This window comes from Salvelinus namaycush, chromosome 10 (genome assembly GCF_016432855.1).
Source record: "Salvelinus namaycush isolate Seneca chromosome 10, SaNama_1.0, whole genome shotgun sequence".
Taxonomy (NCBI): Eukaryota; Metazoa; Chordata; class Actinopteri; order Salmoniformes; family Salmonidae; genus Salvelinus; species Salvelinus namaycush.
In genome coordinates, this window is record NC_052316.1 from 13,984,449 (window position 1) to 14,004,386 (window position 19,938).

The window sequence follows — 19,938 nt, forward strand, 5'->3', positions numbered from 1 at the left end:
TTACATACACTTTAGCCAACTGCATTTAAACTCAGTTTTTCACAACTCCTGACATTTAATCCTATTAAAAATTCCCTGTCTTAGGTCAGTTAGGATCACCACTTTATTTTACGAATGTGAAATGTCAGAATAGTAGTAGAGAGAATGATTTATTTCAGATTGTATTTCTTTCATCACATTCCCAGTGGATCAGAGGTCTACATACACTCAATTAGTATTTGGTAGCATTGCCTTACAATTGCTTAACTTGGCTCAAACGTTTCGGGAAGCCTTCCACAAGCTTCCCACAATAAGTTGGGTGAATTTTGGCCCATTCCTCCTGACAGAGCTGGTGTAACTGAGTCAGGTTTGTAGGCCTCCTTGCTTGCACACGCTTTTTCAGTTCTGTCCACAAATGTTCTATAGGATTGAGGTCAGGGCTTTGTGATGGCCAATCCAATACCTTGACTTTGTTGTCCTTAAGCTATTTTGCCACAACTTTGGAAGTATGCTTGGGGATCATTGTCCATTTGGAAGACCCATTTGCAACCAAGCTTCCTGACTGATGCCTTGAGATTTTGCTTCAATATATCCACATTATTTTCCTACCTCATGATGGCATCTATTTTGTGAAGTGCACCAGTCCCTCCTGCAGCAAAGCACCCCCACAACATGATGCTGCCACCCCCGTGCTTCACGGTTGGGATGGTGTTCTTCGGCTTGCAAGCCTCCCCCTTTTTCCTCCAAACATAACAATGGGCATTATGGCCAAACAGTTCTATTTTTGATTCATCAGACCAGAGGATATTTCTTCAAAAAGTACGATCTTTGTCCCCATGTGCAGTTGCAAACCATAGTCTGGCTTTTTTATGGCGGTTTTGGAGCAGTGGCTTCTTCCTTGCTGAGCGGCCTTTCAGGTTACGTCGATATAGGACTTGTTTTACTGTGGATATAGGTACTTTTGTACCTGTTTCCTCCAGCATCTTCACAAGGTCCTTCTGGGATTGATTTGCACTTTTCGCACCAAAGTACGTTCATCTCTAAGAGACAGAACACGTCTCCTTCCTGAGCAATATGACGGCTGCGTGGTCCCATGGTGTTTATACTTGCGTACTATTGTTTGTGCAGATGAACGTGGTACCTTCAGGCGTTTGGAAATTGCTCCCAAGGATGAACCAGACTTGTGGAGGTCTACAATTTTTTTTCTGAGGTCTTCGCTGATTTCTTTTGATTTTTCCATGATGTCAAGCAAAGAGGCACTGAGTTTGAAAGTAGGCCTTGAAATACATCCACAGGTACACCTCCAATTGACTCAAATGATGTCAATTAGCCTATCAGAAGCTTCTAAAGCCATGACATCATTTTCTGGAATTTTCCAAGCTGTTTAAAAGGCACAATCATTACATCATCATCTGCACATCTATCACTCCAATGTTAATGCTAAATTGTAATTATTTCACCTCCATCACCTATTTATTGCCTTACCTCCCTACTCTTCTACATTTGCACACACTGTACATAGATTTTTCTATTGTGTTATTGACTGTACGTTTATGTGTAACTCTGTGTTGTTGTTAATATGTCGCACTGCTTTGCTTTATCTTGGCCGGGTTGTAAATGAGAACTTGTTCTCAACTTTAAAAAAAAAGTCACAACAGTCATGTTAATTCCACTGACTAATGTGAGGATAAGAAACCCAAAAACAAATTAAAGATCAAATTGTCAAATGAAAAAAACTGTTTTAAAATGAATAAACAGATAATTAGCAAATAATACATCCTTAATAAGCATTCAGGATTTTATTCTTAAGAGGGGTAATGGTGGCATAAAGGACCTGTAACTTTGGAGTGATGACAAACATAAGAACTAATGTGGCACATATTTTATTACAATTTGTCTATTTTAAGTGCTCACTTTGATCTGCATGAATGTACCAATGCACCCTATCTCATAACAGCCACACAGACTGATGCGACACAAACAATATATATTGAAGAGCTTTTTCAGCCTTGAGTCAGGCTATCACCAAGTAAATGGAACAGAGAAATTAAGAAAGCTGTTTGTCAATTCACATTAACTTCTTATAACACTGTACTGTTTTGTTGGTCACACAACTTAACACCTGAAATTGACCTATGAAATAAAATCTCAAGCATGTAATTTAGATGGAAAAAGGGTAAGTACCTTTTTTCTTTAAAGGAGTGTCAGTCCCACTCACTTATTTCAGTTTTTAGTGGACAGGATAGATAGAGGAAGGACAGAAGAGAAAATAGCAGTGGTACAGATTCAAAGCCATGCTGCAGCAGTATATGTGATCTGGAGACAGAAGCTTAGAACGCTAGACCACAGGGAAGTAAAGTATCAATAACTGTATTTATTATTTTCAACTGACCTACCTTTGAGTAACTCTAGAAATATTATACATTTCACTACTTTTGGAATACAACTGAAACCAAGTAAAAGCCTAGATTCAGAATTTTCAGAGGAGTATCATTTTTGTATTATGGCACTAAATTTGAACCAAACTTTAAGATGGAAATGAAAACAAAAATAAAGACAGTTGACAACAACGGTCCACGACATAGGACTATAGGTAAATATACATCCTGGAAATACGGGTCCTTCCTTCCTCTGCTGCAGCTTCTATTGGGTTCGGAGCTGGTAATCTGGAGAAAAAAGTAAAATAATTAAACAATTCGTGAACTCATTAGTAAACATCCATTTCCCTGGCAGTCATATACATGAATATTGACTGATCTAGAAACATCGGTTTGGCCATAAAAGCTAAGCGAATGCTTACAGAGAAGTCCTTTCCCTACCCTTCCATCTTGACCTCAAAACACACAATTCATTAACGTTTAAATATTACTCCAAGAGCCAAACTAAATAAAATGTGATTTGTCTTGTGGGAGTTGGCTCCACCCATTATAAAACTAACAGAAGAAAGACAATAAGTAGAGAAAACTCTTGTTTTCAGCAGAACCAGCTCAAGGATAAGTTTCCTTATTTTAGTTCCCTCAGACCAAAGACTGTGTGTTTGTACGGAGATGTTAAGTTCCTCTGGTGCTATGCTTGGCAGCATGACTCGTAAATAAACATCTTAAATACACATACATTTACAATGGGAAGCACACAGCTGTGTGGAGTCTGGTTTCTTCGCTCAAGCCAAGTTCTGACTGCTTATCTGTTCAGGAATCTGAGTTTTGAGTAGAGGTGAGCATGACATCCGCACTCCCTCTCACACACACACAACAGATTGTGTACTTGTTTATGTGTGTATGTACAGTATGTATGTGTGTGTGGACTGTGCGAATTCACTTTTGCGACGAGGGCATGCACGCAGCATGGGCCGGATTTAACAAGATCAGTACCGTCTGTTTGTGGAAACCTCTCCAAAATCACACTCTTTAGCCTAAAGAACACAGCCTCAATTTCTGTAATGATAACAATAATAAAAATTTAAAAAACAAAGTTTGTTATGGAAACAGTGTGGTGTGTGGAACGTTAGACATGGAGTGATGAAACCGCTTGCCCCATAAGCCCAGCGTATCTGGTTTTCATTTGCCTTAAATCATATCTGCTTTAAGAGCAATTAAGTGCAAAGCCTACGGTGGAGCAGTGTTTTTGTGGTTGCTATGGGGAACCAGAGGCACTTGGAACAATGGTGAACTGAGCCCAATAGTATTGTTACGTGACGTGGGTTTGAAACGCACTACTGACATTTGTAAATCCTTTAACGTGACGGTGGTTCGAGAAATGAAATGTCAAATTTGGTAGTTATGAAGTGTCTAACACAGACACCCAAATGTGCCTGCCACACACACACACACACATAACATGTTTACTTCTAGTAAAACGCAACGGTTCGCTTTCTAAATGTGGCTATTCATATTGTTCGTTTGACAATGTTTTCATGTGAATAAAACTAAAAGACTTTTGACCCCTTCAAAACAACTTTAACAGACCTAATAAACTTCTAAATACTACTTCTCTGCAATATGACATTTCTTATAAAATATGAGACTTAACGGAACTCTTGAATCCAGTCTACACATCAGTCTAAATTACCCCGACTCGCCTGGAGAACTATTTCTAATTGTAGCGTGCACATGCCATGGGCTAGACAATGGGTCTGGTGGCTTATTCCTCCCCCCAAGCCTCCTTGAAAATGACTGTCCTCTTAACCATCAAACACATGCCGGTTTCCTATATGGCTTTTGAGTGAGGAGAACATTAAAGGGGTAGAATAAGACAGCTTAAGTCTTCAGGACTACTTTGGCTGTGGTAATTGATAGGCTGTGTTTACAGACCTTTACTACACGCTCATGGGAGGTCTCTAATTTGGTCCCATGCGCCCCTCTCCCCAGAAATGCTCCCCCGTCTTGCGGAGACGGAGCCAACGCGTGGCCTTGCTGACTCAGGCTCCTGGCCATGGCACAGTCACACACAGGGACACGCAGATGAGGTGCCATTGGCTCGTCGTGGTCCACAATAAAGTGCTTGTCGGTGCAGGGGTAAAGCCACAGGTCCTTGGGGGTGGCATTACCCTGTCACACCACTCCTACACTTTCCACCAGTCTTCAACGACAGCCCAGTCTGTGACCTCACCGCCACCAATATGCCAATCAGGACCTACAGCCACATCAAGGCCCCTAGGGCGCTCTGCAAATAGGACAAAGCTTTTCATTCAGCCTGAAGAAACTGTCAGACTGCCAAAGGCATCAAGGCCTCTAGTTGGGTTAGGGCCAGTGCTTTATTTCTAGAGCTGTACGGTGTCGTGTATCGCTTCCCCATAAAATAATACTGGTCCTCTTTAAAAGTGATATGAAACGTGGAATTTGAAGTAATTTGTCTTTCATTGTTTGATAACAGTGAGATGTCACCTAGACATAGAATTATTATTATTGACCTTCCCCTTTGAACGTGTAAACGTTAATAGAAGAAGTTAATAAAACCACAAAGGGTACCACGCTTAATATTAAGGATGCCTAATTACATTTCAGCTCTTTTAATGTAATCAATCTCATGAAGATTGAATCGTCAGTTAAGGCTCGGGACATCTTTCCGCTAACGTTGCAGCTCTTTTGATCAACAAAATTACATAGGAGGGGAAAAAAAGACACAAAATGGTGGTGCGGTGGAAGTCTGCGGTGGGCCCTGGCAAGGAATCAGTCTGGAAACTGTTGACCAGTTTGGCCACCAGAACCCAGAGCTCACCAGGATGATGCAAGCAGGCAATTCAGGTGGCGTTGGCTATTCAGTTGGGGCCTTGGGGGTGAACGTGGAAGTAAAACTTGGCAGTGGCCAGAGCACATGAGGTAGCATACATGAGATATCTTCGTTTTCACACCTAGTTTGTAATTGCACCATTGTGATCCGTGTTGTTTAATTGCCCTGACAGCTTCCATAACATGTCAACTTAAATCTGTTTAATTACAGGGTTGATTTTTAAAATTAAAGTTAGGGGCATTAACTCAAATAAACAAAAAGGTGTAGTATTTGTTTAACCCTAAGCGGAACACACCACACATGAACATAACAAATACAGATGTATGGAAATGGGGATCTACACCTTCCCTTTTGGTGAGATACAACAGTGCAGTATGATGGCACCGTTCTTACATTTTTTATATCTGTGTCAACTAAAGAACTCAGTCTATATACAGTACATCTACTGTAAGTATTCAGCGATCCACCCACGTTAAGGTCTAACCTCCCCAGTATGATATCTATCACCCATACTCAAGACAAGTAATTCAACAGACCCACAGGTCCCTGTTTAATTAGATCCTATCAGAAACATTGTGAGAGGGGCGATGGAAAAAGTATGCTTTCAGTTTCAGCAGCCCTGAATTCCCCTACTCACATGTGCATTCCTAAATCATTCCTTGGCTAAATGCACTGGCAATAACCCCGAGACAAAAGGTAAGATAAACATTTAAGAGCAAGGGCGTGCACATGGAGTCCCTGTGGGCTGCCTACATTCGTCATCCGCTAACCCCAAACTGGATAGGTCACCATCGTTTGGCAAAAGCCTCTCCCCGGCCCGCCCTCCCCTCTAGCTACACTAGCAGGTTCTCTCAGTACTCTGGGACCTCAGAGCTCCCCCCCTCCTGTTTTTCCCCCCCTTTTTTCACTCTTTTTCAAAAGATAGTATCAATGTCAGAGTTGCAGCATCATTCATAACCGCTTCAGCATGTGTTGGCTTTCGCTCTCCTTGCAGACAATGGAGGTGGAACTCATCTATGTCAGAGGGGATTGAGACAAAATGGAGCCGTAGAATTCCCGGGACTCATATTGTCAAATATCATGATACTTTCTGGTGAGACTGGATCACTGGAGATATTGTTTCTTGTCGGTTGAATCTACTTTTATTGTAGTGAAAATATTGACATGAATTCCATCAGGATCAGCGATTCCGATTTGAGCTAAGCTAGACTTCTACTGTATCTTCAAGCCACACAGGCAGACAACAACAAAACCAGGACCTGTAGTCTGGCCTTGCACGGCGCAGACACCAAAGACTGCTCGGAACAAAAGATTCAACCCCCCGATTGACAAAGTATCAAAACAAACTGTCGGCGGAGACGAATGCCTTCCTCTGGTTGATATCGGAGGTAATGAATATGTTGGTTGGCTCTGCTCTGCGGGGGCCGGTGTATAAGTAAGACAGCCATTAGTTGGGGTGTAGTGCAGTACGACAGCTGGCCAGCGGCCGCCAAGAACAACGCTATTTCCTGGATGCTTCCTTCCTGCCAATTAGAGTCGGGAGGGGAGGGGCCCGTCTCAGACCACCTGCACAGATAACCTGATCAGGAAGAGAGGCCTGGAGAGAGACGGACTGTAGACTGTACTGTAGAGCCTTACAACATGGCACACAGTAGAGGGGAGATAATAGAACCACACAGCACTGCATGAAGTACGGGAAAATCCAGTGAAGGAAGTTACAGACCACTTGGTAGCAGTGTCCCCTAGACTTATTCCTAGGCAGGGCAAAACAGTCCCTGAAGCAACATTCAGTGCTGCAATTACTAAAACTATTGAAACCAGTAAAAGCCCAAACATTTATGTGAGGGGCAACAGAGCAACGTGGGGGGCCCACCCAGAAGCAGAAGAGCCAGAGTACAGGAGCAGAGACACGTGGCAGTTCAGACATGCATAGCTCAACACATAGGATTGATGGCAGATGACAGTGCGTTTCATATGCAGATGTTTGGTGGCTGGGATAACGAGAGATCATTATTACAGTATGGTGGGTTGAGGATCAGTCTTCATTGGGAGGTTTGGTGAGAAGGGTGTGAATGTCTAGTTTTAGCCTTACCTCCGTTCTGTGTGATGTATCGAACCCATGGCAGAGCCTGGTAGCCACTCTTTTCAATGATCTTCAGGTAGCGCACCTAAAAACAAGAGTGAGCAAACATCACGAAACCTGTCCATCGTCACACCTAGCACAAACAGTGACTAAAGGGAGGAAGCAGTCAAATTCTATAGAATACATACACTGAATGGACAAAACATTATGAACACCTGCTCTTTCCATGACAGACTGACCAGGTGAACGTTATAATCCCTTATTGATGTCACTTGTTAAATCCACTTAAAATCGGTGTGATTGAAGGGAAGGAGACAGGTTAAAGAAGGATGTTTACGTCTTGAGACATGGATTGTGTGTGTGTGTGTGTGCCATTCAGAGGGTGAATGGGCAAAACAAAATATCTAAGTGTCTTTGAACGGAGTATGGTAGTAGGTGCCAGTCGCACCGGTTTGTGTCAAGAACTGCAACGCTGCTGGGTTTTTCACTCTCAACAGTTTCCTGTGTGTATCAAGGATGGTCCACCACCCAAAGGACATCCTGCCAACTTGACACAACTGTGGGAAGCATTGGAATCAACATGGGCCAGCATCCCTGTGGAACACTTTCAACGCCTTGTAGAGTCCATACCCTGACGTAGCCTGCGGCTATGGAACCCTGACCTGTTCACCGGACGTGCTAAAAAAGCCAACTGACATTTACTCCCGAGGTGCTGACTTGCTGCACCCTCGATAACTACTGTGATTATTATTATTTGACCATGCTGGTCATTTATGAACATTTGAACATCTTGGCCATGTTCTGTTATAATCTCCACCCGGCACAGCCAGAAGAGGACTGGCCACCCCTCATAGCCTGGTTCCTCTCTAGGTTTCTTCCTAGGTTTTGGCCTTTCTAGGGAGTTTTTCCTAGCCACCGTGCTTCTACACCTGCATTGCTTGCTGTTTGGGGTTTTAGGCTGGGTTTCTGTACAGCACTTTGAGATATCAGCTGATGTACGAAGGGCTATATAAATAAATTTGATTTGATTTTGATTTGATACAAATTGAGGCTGTTCTGAAGGTAAAAGGGGGTGCAACTCAATATTAGGTAGGTGTTCCTAATGTTTTGTACACTCAGTGCATTTCATGTCATTCTGAGCCGGTTTGGAAAACCAGTCAAGTAAAGTACATTGAATATAACAAAATAGGGTTTAACTATACATGATACTGTGTTGTTTTTACAAGGAAGATTATTTTTATATTCACTTAAAATACTAACTTTAACAATGCCAAGTTCCACCCATAAGGTCATTCATGCCCTGCAAACAAAGCCAATGTCTGTAGATGATGGGAACTTCTCTCACATTCAAGAGAGAAACGAGCTGGTAGTTAAGAAACTTGTAGATATTAATACAAAATTAGGGAACTGGCACTTCCCAATCCTATGTGAAATGTCATAAATTCTTCACTTGCCCTTCTTGTGAAACTACAACCTATTGAACAAGACCCAGCAAGGGCACACATATCGCATGATATTACATAACTGAATTTACCAAATTGAGCCATGTCACACGAGAAAACTTTGATAGTAAGCAGAACGCATGACAGGGAGTTAACTACTATTGTCATTCAAATCTCATTATTTACACTGAGGCCTATAAAACAAATAGCATAAATTAACATGCTTATCTCTGTGGTGAGCTTATCAGTGGATTGAGCTTCATATTACCCCATCGTAAAACAGTTCCCTATTGTTTCATGGCTGGGCTTTCGTTGAAACGAGGAGAACCTTAAGGCATTCAAAGATCCTAACAGAACAAGAGAGTGGGGGATTAAGCCTTAAATCTTCTCCAGGATAAAACACTTGCAATAACCGCCCAGAGAATTACACTGACAGACAGATTTGACAATGTGTAAATGGCCACAGCACACCGCACCGCAGCCCAGCTCTCTTCACATAAATACTGAGCTTTTTATCAACACCATATGGGAAAGATGATAGTTTTTGCTTTAGGGAGTGAAACACTTTACAACAAGGGTACCATAAATCATAACTGGGCCGTAATGAAGAAACCCATGCTACAACAGGACACCGGCCCTAACAGGCTCCTCAACAAACACCTCTGGGTGTGGGCCGTCTGTCTGGGGGTCCTGATGAAGATGCAACAGGCATGCAGTCGGCCACCCAAAACGCATCCTTCATCTTCCTCTCAGAAAAGGTGTGAACACTGCCGGTACCAGAACACAACCAGCCTCCAAGACACACAAGGTGGTTCTTCTCATAACAGGAAACAAACAGCTTTACAGAGAGGGTGCTGTTGCGTTCCTCGACAAAAAAAGGCTACAATCCCGCATTCTGGTGCAAAGGAAACCTAGTTGGATACAAACACATCATTTACTCCACAGAGGTAAATCGGTCTGCTGACCTGACATTATCCATATCAGACTAGCGCTGTATTTGGACTGTGAGCTGGACAAATCGCCTCCCATTTAGGTGCACAACGCCTATTTCAAGTGTGATTTAAAATCTAAAAGGGTGTTCGAGGCAGATCATACGGCCAATACACAATGCAGAAAGAATATGTCTATATGCATATAGGAGGAGGACTGTCTGAACGGTCTCAGAGCTGTGTGTGTGTGTCTGCAGTCTAGACATTGTGAGAACAGGAGGATCTCAGTGCTGGCAGGTCAAGGCTAACATCAGTTAGGTCTAGTGACTGTCATTGGCAGAACAGGGGTGCTATCAGGTCAATGCAAGTCAACAAGGACCATCAGAATGGCCTGGTGGTTATGTAGCAACCCTCAACTATGCGATCACCTCATATATATCACTAAAGATTATAAATTATGTTTTTGTCCAACACATCCATTACATCTGGCCTACATTTATACATCCATACTTTTATCAGCCAGAATTATGCTAACCTCCTAAGTCTCCTATCTTGCCTAAAAGTGATATGCTAACTGAGCCAATTCAATATTTCATCGTTTCTATGGTTTTGCCAACAAGACCAAGTCACAGTGAGAAATAGCCTTGATCAAAAGAGATGCAGGAATAGTAGCCACGGGGTGAAACAAGGACAGGGGATTTTTCTCGTCCCAAAGTCTCCAACATTAGTTGACCCGTCTACAACTCTACACTGCCGGTGGTGAAATTGGTAGCTTCTTATTCCTACACTACCAGTTAGTCACAGACCGTAACAAGGTTGGCCGACGTGATGCTGTAATGAATGCAGCTAAATCGAGGTGTAGCCTACTACTCTGTGTCTAAGTAGTCTGGTGCCTTACAAATTTAGATGTTTGTTGTTCTAAACTACTGTAAGGCCAAAGCAGGCACAAACATTCGCACACATTCGTTCCAAAGTTTGGGGCACAGTCGGACCAAGCTAAGAATGCCATATTTTAAGGACACTCTCTTGAAATAGAGCAGATTTATCTTGGGGATGAATGTGTCCTCAGTGTTGAGGATTTCTCTGAGATGTTAGAGAAAGTGAATACCAGACAGTAGCTGTGTAGAACAAGCGGTTTCTCCAGGCAGTCTGGTCGACAATTGACCTTTTCAACAGCCATTTGATTTGATCAGCCTGAGGTAAGAGCTTCATTGAACGTTCAAGCGGAACTAGGCAATGAATCCGTCAACCATGGTCCAACAAACAACTTGTTTTTGAAGTTCTCTTTTGAAATAACTAGGCCCACGGGACAGTTCTACTAACTACTGATAGACGTCTGATCATTTCTGTTTATAACAGGAAGAACAGTTTATTTACATTAAATGAAGATCAAATGATCATGTGCTTACAAAAATGACAGCAGAGGCACATCCACCTAATCGCATGTGAAATTGATACCACACTGGAATTTCTGTGATGATGCCTGTGCCAAATACAGTTATCATCTTCATACACAGTACCAGTTTTATTTTATTTTATTCAGTACATGATACAGACTATGATATATTTACTCTAAATAATGTAGTACATGAGTATTTTGCAGTTGGCCAAGCGTTCTGTTCTGGTGGTTGACTAGGCCTATATGGAGTACATCTCTCTGAGGGGCTGGTGGGCCACGCCACTGTGTCTGAGGGGAGGGGGAACCTGGCTGTAATTATCCCCTGGAGGGGGACAGATGAGCCCTGATGTGGCTTCCCCCCCTACCATCAGCAGGCTATAAAGAAACCCAGTAGCCTATGCCTCTGGAGCAGCCCAAACCGCTCTGGTGGTAAACTTCCCTTTTCTACCTCAGATGGGATATGGCTGGGGGGCTTAATGCACATCTGCCTGTAGGCCTGGCTGGTTGGCGGTGGGGTAAAACACCACTTTGATATACCACGCTGTCTAATCAAGGAGTTGATGATGTGGTTCCTTTTTTCCCCCCTTGGTGCTGTGTGTCATGTGCGAGAGACCGGGTAGCGTGGAGAGCGTGAGTGTGCAAACACATGGTCACACATGCAGCCAGGCATATGCAGAGGCACGCACCCACAGACACACTGAGCAGTAAGTGGCGTACTCCCTGTAATAAGCCCAGGCTGCATTAATGTTCCCTCAATGCTAGCAGAGATCCTTGGTGGCGTGCGGTGGGCTCCGTTGGAGTGGCCACAGGGGCTCTGCACAGTTCAAGAGGCCCTGGAACACCAGCGTAGCGACCTTGGGGTCAGCCAGGGCCACAAAATAGCTCCCCATCAAAACCCCTAAATAGTAGCTTCTAGTAGCTAAAAGTAGCATCTCTGATGAAGGCTCCATTGATCTCTGGTTGAGTGAGTTATTTTGAGGGGCTTCGGTTTACAAGCAACCCTTTCCTCAAGGTGCCACCACTAGGGTTAAATAAGTGTGGCTGTTACGAGTGCATCTTGTAGTGATGATGAAACCTTTCGAGAGAACATTCTCTGGTAGAACACTACAACAGGAAGACACTGAATGTCTCTGTCGCGCCATTGGATTATGAAATCCCTCATTTTCCATTATTGCCAAAACATCCTCATTTCCAGAGAATTTCAAGCAAAGTGTAATTTAATCCTCTGCCTTTCAATTCTGTGTGGGACGCCACTGCAAAATATTGATATGGGAATGACACCAAAAACGGAGAAAAGCTCTAATTTAGCAGAGCATGGTTGGCTCTAACATTTGGGTATAGAAATATATTGGGCAGATTGTCTAATTTATTAAAACAGTTTGATAGTGAATTTGCATAGAGGGTAAATTGAGATAGAGACCAGGTAACATATCCTGTGGCTCTACTGGCAAGACAAGAGGCCTTGTGAACACGTCATACACTCGTACAAAAAGAAAAGGAAACCAGCCCAACGCACACATAAACCTGCTATGGAAGGTGAGGTAACCACTAGACACCAATGCGGCTTTCCAGCAATGTGACCTGATGTCACCACTGTGAGCTAGCATTGCACATTTACAATACGACACAATGGAGGTGTAGATAACAGGCTTGAGTTTCTCCTGCTTTATTGACTCTTAACTCAACTTTAATAACCAATTCCCTGCACCCCCAGAGTGCCTAATTTGTGTTTAGCACAAATGCATGGCAGGTTAGCGGAGATGTCCCTAGGCAAACTTGAAAATCTAAGCTAGATTGTTACTAATGCTGAAAATGTTCTGCTGGTACAGGTCAAAAACACAGCGCTGCAGCACAATGGTATTGGGATTAAGATTGTTCAGAAGATAATTCATATTCATCCCGAGAATCCTGGGAAAAACTGCAAAAATCTGAAATGTTTGTTTATTCGTTTTGTAGCTATTCTTTCTGGAGTCCACAAAGTGGCCATTTAAAGCGTTTAAAACCAAGACATGGTGAAAACGCCTGGGTTCTCCCAAAATGAGAGGGACGTTGCGACATCTTGTCAGCGCCACTATGTAAAGATTTCAGAGCAAATGAAACTGATATTTAGTAATGATTGAGTAACTATCTTTGATCGCCAATGACATTGCAAAACAGGCCATTATCATGTTCCTCAATTCAGTGCATTTCAGCAGTGGGTCATCTCAACGAAGAGTGCACTCAGGACGCACCGAGAGTATAGAGTTGTCGAATCATACAAACAAAAGTCAAATGAACAAAGTTGCTAAGCTTGCTAGATAAAATCCAACGAATGACAGAATCTCTCCTACATTTGGCAAAATGGAGTTGATGATTATACAGATAGCAGATCAGCTCATGAATAACGAGGAGATGAAGAGTGGAAATGTTTTAAAAAGATTCTTAACAGGGACAAACTCTGTTTAAAAAAATAACATCCATATATACTCTTACACCGTTTGTTGATCACACATTCTCTACCGAAGCTCTCAGATGGGCAAGTAGGAGAAAAGTGGGGGAAATGTTAGAGCTGTATTTTGACATGCATAGGCACAAGATGTGCTTCGATAATACAACCTATGGATCACAGAATAAAGTTAAGATTTTTCACCCGAGACAGAAGTAAGGATTTGGGATTTCAGTGGGATTGAAGAATAGCCGAGGCTCTATGACAGGAGAAGATTTCCCCTCGGGCCTCTGAATTTTTACAAGACTGACAGATGTAGTGTATTGTGCATAGGGGCCTATCAAATGTGTGCTGTCTGAAGTCACAACGACAGCTCAAAGAGGCACACATTTTTTCCTAGGCTGTACTGTAGGGGTTTCCTGTAGGGTTTATTAACAGCATTCGGGTCGCGTGTGCAGTCCGGCAGTGTCAATTATGCGTGTGCTTTGAATTTATGGTGACTTTGTGTGAAGTAAATATCCTAGACTCAAGGCTTCCATGCAACAACCTGTTTGGATAATGTGCCATTTTATTTTTTGCTAATCTGCTGCTACACATGTCATGTATTTTGTGGAATTGCATCAATGCCACTTTAAGGAAAAATGTAATTTCCCGGGTCTTGTCATTTAATTTTTTGGGGGGGTAATGTGAAGAGTGTTCCCGGGACAGTCCCAGGATCCCGTTTACCCATGTTAATCCCTACAATGGTGTAATGTGTTGACTTCATAGCTTTGTATTCCTGTATGGAGACGCAAACGGTTTGTTTTAGTGCTGATGTGAGGGTGTGCGTCTCCATAATAAGTTGGCCATGCTCGTTTTTCACCAGGAAACAAAGACCCGAGGCGAGCAAACCCCACACTGAGCCAACCAAAAGGCTTTCCTTTGATTCTCTGGGCTCTGATGTAATTTCCCTGGTGTCAGATCTGGAAGCAGAGGGCTGACAGGGAGAGCTTGACACTCATCCAGAACACTGCCCGACTTAAATAAGGACCTGCACACTGGTACTCTGCCCCTAATTGTTCTCATCTTAACCAGCCCATCCACTACCTATTGACCATTCGGTCTGAGTATTATGGGTAGAAACAACATTTCAATAAAACAGAGCAAAACAAAGTTAGTCTTAAAAGCAGTGAGTTTTTGGTGCTCCCAAGTGGTGCAACGGTCTAAGGCACTGCATCTCAGTGCTAGAGGCGTCACTACAGACCCTGGTCCGATCCCGGGCTGTATCACAACCGGCCGTGATCGGGAGTCCCATAGGGCGGCGCACAATTGGCCCAGCGTCGTCCGGGTTAGCCGTCATTGTAAAATAAGAATGTGTTCCTAACTGACTTGCCTAGTTAAAGGAAATAAAAAGTGTGTGGAGCAGTTCATTTTTCGGCAGTTGTCTGATGCTGGCTATACAGTACCTGTGCAGAACTATTTGAATGTGTGTACATCCTTCTGAGAGTAGCTTGTCAACGACACCTTAACTCTGTAGTGTCGAAATGTTACAGAGAGACCCGCCAGACCAACGCTACAGTGATGTTGTTCTCCCTGTGTTGACTGACAGTCTATTGTACGGTCTGTATTAAAAACGACAGCAGTTCTACCTACAACAGAACCATGCACACTCAACACCAGTCAACACCAGTCTTTGAAGCAGCAAACCAAGCACGATCTCAAGCACACCTCAGGTTCTCAGCGCGAGCAGCCAGACCTCATCCGCGTTACAACAGCGCCATCCTGTGTTAGAATGATTCCCAGTCTCCCAGTAACAGCAACAAGAGACCCCTGGAGGATAGAAGAGGTACTGCAGTGAGGATGCTCACCTGGATGCCAGAGGTAGTGAAGTAGGGGATCTCAAACTTCACACTGATGGGGGGCTTCCCCTCCTTGTCCTCTGCTTCCACACTTGGCAGACCGAAGTGGGCTCTCATCAGATACTCCTTACCCCCCTGGGACAAGACAAAACAGATCAAGAGTTAGGATAATGTGGATTTGTTTTACATAAATGTATCCAGGTCAGTTAAGTGACACATGATATCTTTGGGGTTATGATGTTCAGACACTCAAAAGAACCGCACTTTGAGAACTATAGTCTACGCTAGCATGCAGTCCAGTGTGTTGTTGTGCTCACCGGGAATGACTTGATGGACCAGACAACCTCACTGTTCTCTGGGATCCACTTGACACTGCCCACCGTGGTCTTGAACTTGGGCGAGTCTGCGTCTGTGGGAACTGGAATGTGGATCTCCACGTTGTTGGCTGTGGAGCGCCTCTTGAACTGACTCTTGGCCTTAGACACAAAAAGAGAGGCTAATACATGGCATTCCTGAAGATCATGCTATTTGCATTTATGATAGCTTTGTGGTCAACTATTGATTTGATACCAGAGCATACTGTTAGCTGCTGGGTAACGTTGCAGGGCTGGTGTTTACCTTGATCATGTACTCGATCCTGCTGTGGGAGTGTTTCTCTATCACAGACTCTATCCAGATCAGGGGCTTCACCTGGGGACAATACATTTCATAGGCTTAAAAAACAACTCATCAATACAACGAAAAGGGTAATTTCTGCATTGACACGTCTTTCTTGTACATGCAAAATGGCATGTCATTATCTCATATGCATAAATAAAATAGCAATTCCTTAAAGCTGAAATCTGCATAAGGTGAAAGAGGGTCACTGTCTGCCACAGCGCATTTGTTATCGGTTTTGTTTAGTTGATGAAACGGAGAGTAAAAAAATTGCAATAAATACTCTGCTATTCTATTGCTCGTGCAATGATGTGCAATGATGTGCAATGCCCGAGGGAAAAAAACAGTGTTAGTTGTTTGAAGTATCTTCTTTATTGCTTTAATATTGCAAAACGGACGTGGCAGTTTCACCAAGTACGGATTCCAGCTTTAACTTGTACACTTCTAATTGCATGCCCATCCCATAAAGGGGGTGGTTACCTGGACAGAGATTAAACCTAGTCTTGGACTAAGAAGCCCTTTCGATGGAGAAGCTTCATGAACAATGTTTATTTTTTTGTCAAAGACTTCATATCTTTGTAAAACAGATCCATAATGACAAGCCCATCTAATGAAACTGGCCTCTCTCTCTCATACAGTACCCACGTGTGTGTTGAGGCGGTAGGACATGAGCTCAAACTCTCCATCGGGGGGAATGAAGGAGATGGTACGGTCATTCTCAAAGCGGGACAGACGCACACACTGGTGGAACTTCGTGTCCTCCAGCTCCACTGATTTACTCTTCCCTCCTGTGGTGAGCACAGCAACAGAGAGAGTCAGGGCATGAGAGGATTGTACCTGGTACAAGTACAGTCTTCTGAGAAAAATACAAGCTCTGTTAAGAATTTAAATAGATTAGAGGTAAGAGCTGAATCCTAACTTGAAATATGTGCGCACAGCACACAACTCCAACTTCCTTGCAAATCATACAATGATGTCGATGGGAAATTCTAAGCAAAAGGCTAAGTCACGCATTAGTGTCTAAAATTTGGGATGAGAATACAGACAGAAACAGCTTTGAAATCTGACATGCATTTGTATTTTAACTGAACTGTAACCAATCCAGTGACACACAGTGCAGAGGAACTCACGGCCAGTGTTCTCAAACAGAACTTTATCATTGAGGCCCAGACGCAGCTCAGGCATCCCTGACAAGAACACACGCATCTTGATGGAGCCCACGATCTCACTGCGCAGCACGTTACCGTTCGCACTGACCTGCAGAGGAGAGAAAGGGGGAAAAGTGTCAAACTGTTTACAACAATTGCAGAAATGCGTCTACGTTCAAAATGGTTGATAGTACTTCAATAAAACACTGAATAATTTTGTCATTGAGAAATAATAAACATTGTAAGCCAAGAATGTATTAGAGGGAGGCGAGTGTTAGACTTAGAACTAGACGTGACAAGGCGCCGCACCAGAAGATTAACAGACTCGATGACATCCAGGAAGACTTCATTCTTCCTGTACTTGATGCCCTCTGACCTCCAGGACACAGCGTTGGTGACGGTGGCAGGAGGGCGCGGGCCCCCTGTGTCCAGCTTGTGCCCCTCTTGGGTGATGTACCTACAAATAAACAGAGACAGACCTGGTGAGAGGACAGGACAACAATGACAGGAACTGTCTGTCTGCAGCCATACTGGGTGTTTAGGTGAAATGGAAGATAAACTGTATACACAGTACTGTAGGTCACTACTACATTATTAAATCATGTTTAACTTGGAGGAATTTTAAACTGTTTAATGGAAGCTAAACATAGGTTTGTACAGAGAGAGTTTTGTAGACAGAATAAGGGCTAGGTAGGATACTCACTCTTGAAGGATCTTGCTGTCAGTAGTCTGAGGATAGCCAAAGTCCATCAGCTCATCCATCAACTCATAGATGATGACAAAGTTATCTCTGATACTCTCCTCTTCCAACTCTTTAAAATACTCGGAGAAAACCTGCAGAGACAATAGGCTGAGTCTAGATACAACAATTTTTTTTTACCAGTTAACCACCAGTAATACCTATGGGTTATTGGAAAATAAGACTACTGCACACCACACACCATTATAGAGACTAATTAACTCACCTGGATAATTTTGTAGAGGAAAGAGAAGACCAAGGAGACACAGGCATTTTTCTTAGACGTTGCTACAACTGATGGAACATTTGTTAAGGTGAAAAGTTGATGTGGGGCTTTCAACATAAGTCGACTTGTATCTACCTTAAAAAAAGAGGCCGGTTTGAGAATGAACTACAAGTGGAATTTGCAAGAAGTGAACCTATCCATTGTTTGAACTCTCAGCGAGAGAAGTAGTACTTTGACCTGAGCAGTCAAACCAACCATCACTCTCCCTTTTACCCAGAGCAAAATATGGAAGCGTTTCCCATTTCTATTGAGAAACATATATTGGAAAGGCAAAGGAATACTGAGGCAGTAGTCACTCTAATCCCCTTTGTGAGAGGTTGAGTAAGTGGCAGTAAGGATACGGTACAGATTGTTGTGTTTGATCCACATGAAGCGGACCCCTCCATGGGCCAGGATAGGGGATAAGTTGCCCTCCTCCTCTCTGTCCATGAGGATGGGCATAAAGTGCTCAATCTCTGACATGTCCACATCTCCTCTGTAGTTACGACAGACCAGAACCTGGAGCAGTGAAACAAAATATACAGGAACTTACTTCTCTAGCTATCGCTCCGTCCTACATGGTATGTGCCTCCTGATGACATCATGAACTGGCATCAGTGGCATCATGTTTTCATATCTTCAAGTGTCTTTGATATGGAACACAAAAATCTACTTGGGTCTAACGAGACTATGCATTTGAGGCTTCACATAAAGTGTGTTTTCATTCTCAAACAGGCCTTAGGATGGGGGCAAATGTTGGTGATCATGATGACATCCATGGATGGTATGGGCTCTTGTCAGGCTTGTGATACAGTATACTGTTCACAAGGCCACCACAACCATTATCATTATCATGCAGAATTTGGCCACAATACATTACGTGATTCATTGAACCCAATCTGATCCCAATACCAGTCTAGCTGGGTGGGGTAGATGCTAGCTAAGTAACTAGCTACAATGCATATTATTAATGTCCCGTTTCAACATCAAAAGCTAGCCATCTCAAATTCACTATTGTATATTTTTCTTAGAATGTAAAGTAGCTAGCTACATATTGTAAATTGGCCATCAAATTATGTGATGCATTAGTAAACATTTTAACGTAAACCATGTTAGATTAAGCTAGCTAACGTTAGCTCTTTAGCTGGCTGAGCTAATCTCAGTTCCTCTTACCTTGCCCTTAAGATCTAACACATACACCGCACTTGCTGACATTTTGCTTTTAGCTCGTCGTAACTTACGAGTTGGTACCGGTGAAAAATATTTATAATATCTAAAACATGCGGCGGTACGATAGCATCCACCTAGGAGTGCTAGGTGTTGCCGGCTAACATCAGAGAGGAAGAAGCGAAGCGAGAGGGTTTACTCCGCCCAAATTTTGTTCACGAAAACAAGACCGCGAAAGTGAGGAACTTTTGAATATGAGTGTCGAATTTGGTCATCAAAATAATATAATTGCTCATTTGCTACGTGAGGCTTATTTGATCAAATATAAGTTTCGAGTTCGATTGTTACGAATAAACTAACGCACGTGGTATTTCAACAACAACAACAAAACGACTTTATATCAGAGTTCTGCCTGTTGTTGACACACGTATCTGACCTTATTAGCTAGAATGGTCAAACCTTTTCGCCCCCTCCCGCCTGCCTTCAACCTTTGAAGACATGTATTTCCATTGTTGGAGCGATTACTCGACTATCTTGTCAATATAATAGAAAACCTTTGCTAATATTTACTATTATATTGCTCTACTTCCGGGAAGCTGTCTGTCTATTCCCAACACAAATATTGCCTTCATACATAA

The 19,938-nt window shown here is 42.9% G+C and overlaps 1 protein-coding gene across 1 annotated transcript; it reads right to left on the reverse strand.

Moving 5' to 3' along the window:
• Nucleotides 1-1,846: 1,846 nt before the first annotated feature.
• Nucleotides 1,847-19,494, reverse strand: LOC120054721 (AP-1 complex subunit mu-1). Its single transcript, XM_039002274.1, has 12 exons — nt 19,307-19,494; nt 18,496-18,652; nt 18,095-18,162; nt 17,833-17,963; nt 17,439-17,586; nt 17,112-17,238; nt 16,627-16,769; nt 15,943-16,014; nt 15,642-15,800; nt 15,334-15,459; nt 7,301-7,376; nt 1,847-2,645 (listed from the first exon to the last, which is right to left on the reverse strand). Exons 1-12 carry the CDS (start codon nt 19,346-19,348, stop codon nt 2,623-2,625), a joined length of 1,272 nt encoding a protein of 423 aa, XP_038858202.1. The 5' UTR covers nt 19,349-19,494; the 3' UTR covers nt 1,847-2,622.
• Nucleotides 19,495-19,938: the final 444 nt, after the last annotated feature.

What these genes read in the sequence shown, in the direction of transcription:
- LOC120054721 (XM_039002274.1), bottom strand. Translation starts at nt 19,348, where the DNA reads ATGTCAGCAAGTGCGGTGTATGTGTTAGATCTTAAGGGCAAG. An exon ending in GGTCCATCAAGTCATTCCCG is followed by an intron (nt 15,460 to 15,641) that starts GTGAGCACAACA and finishes GTCTTGTCCCAG; the next exon opens with GGGGGTAAGGAGTATCTGAT. An exon ending in ATACATCACACAGAACGGAG is followed by an intron (nt 2,646 to 7,300) that starts GTAAGGCTAAAA and finishes TTTTTTCTCCAG; the next exon opens with ATTACCAGCTCCGAACCCAA.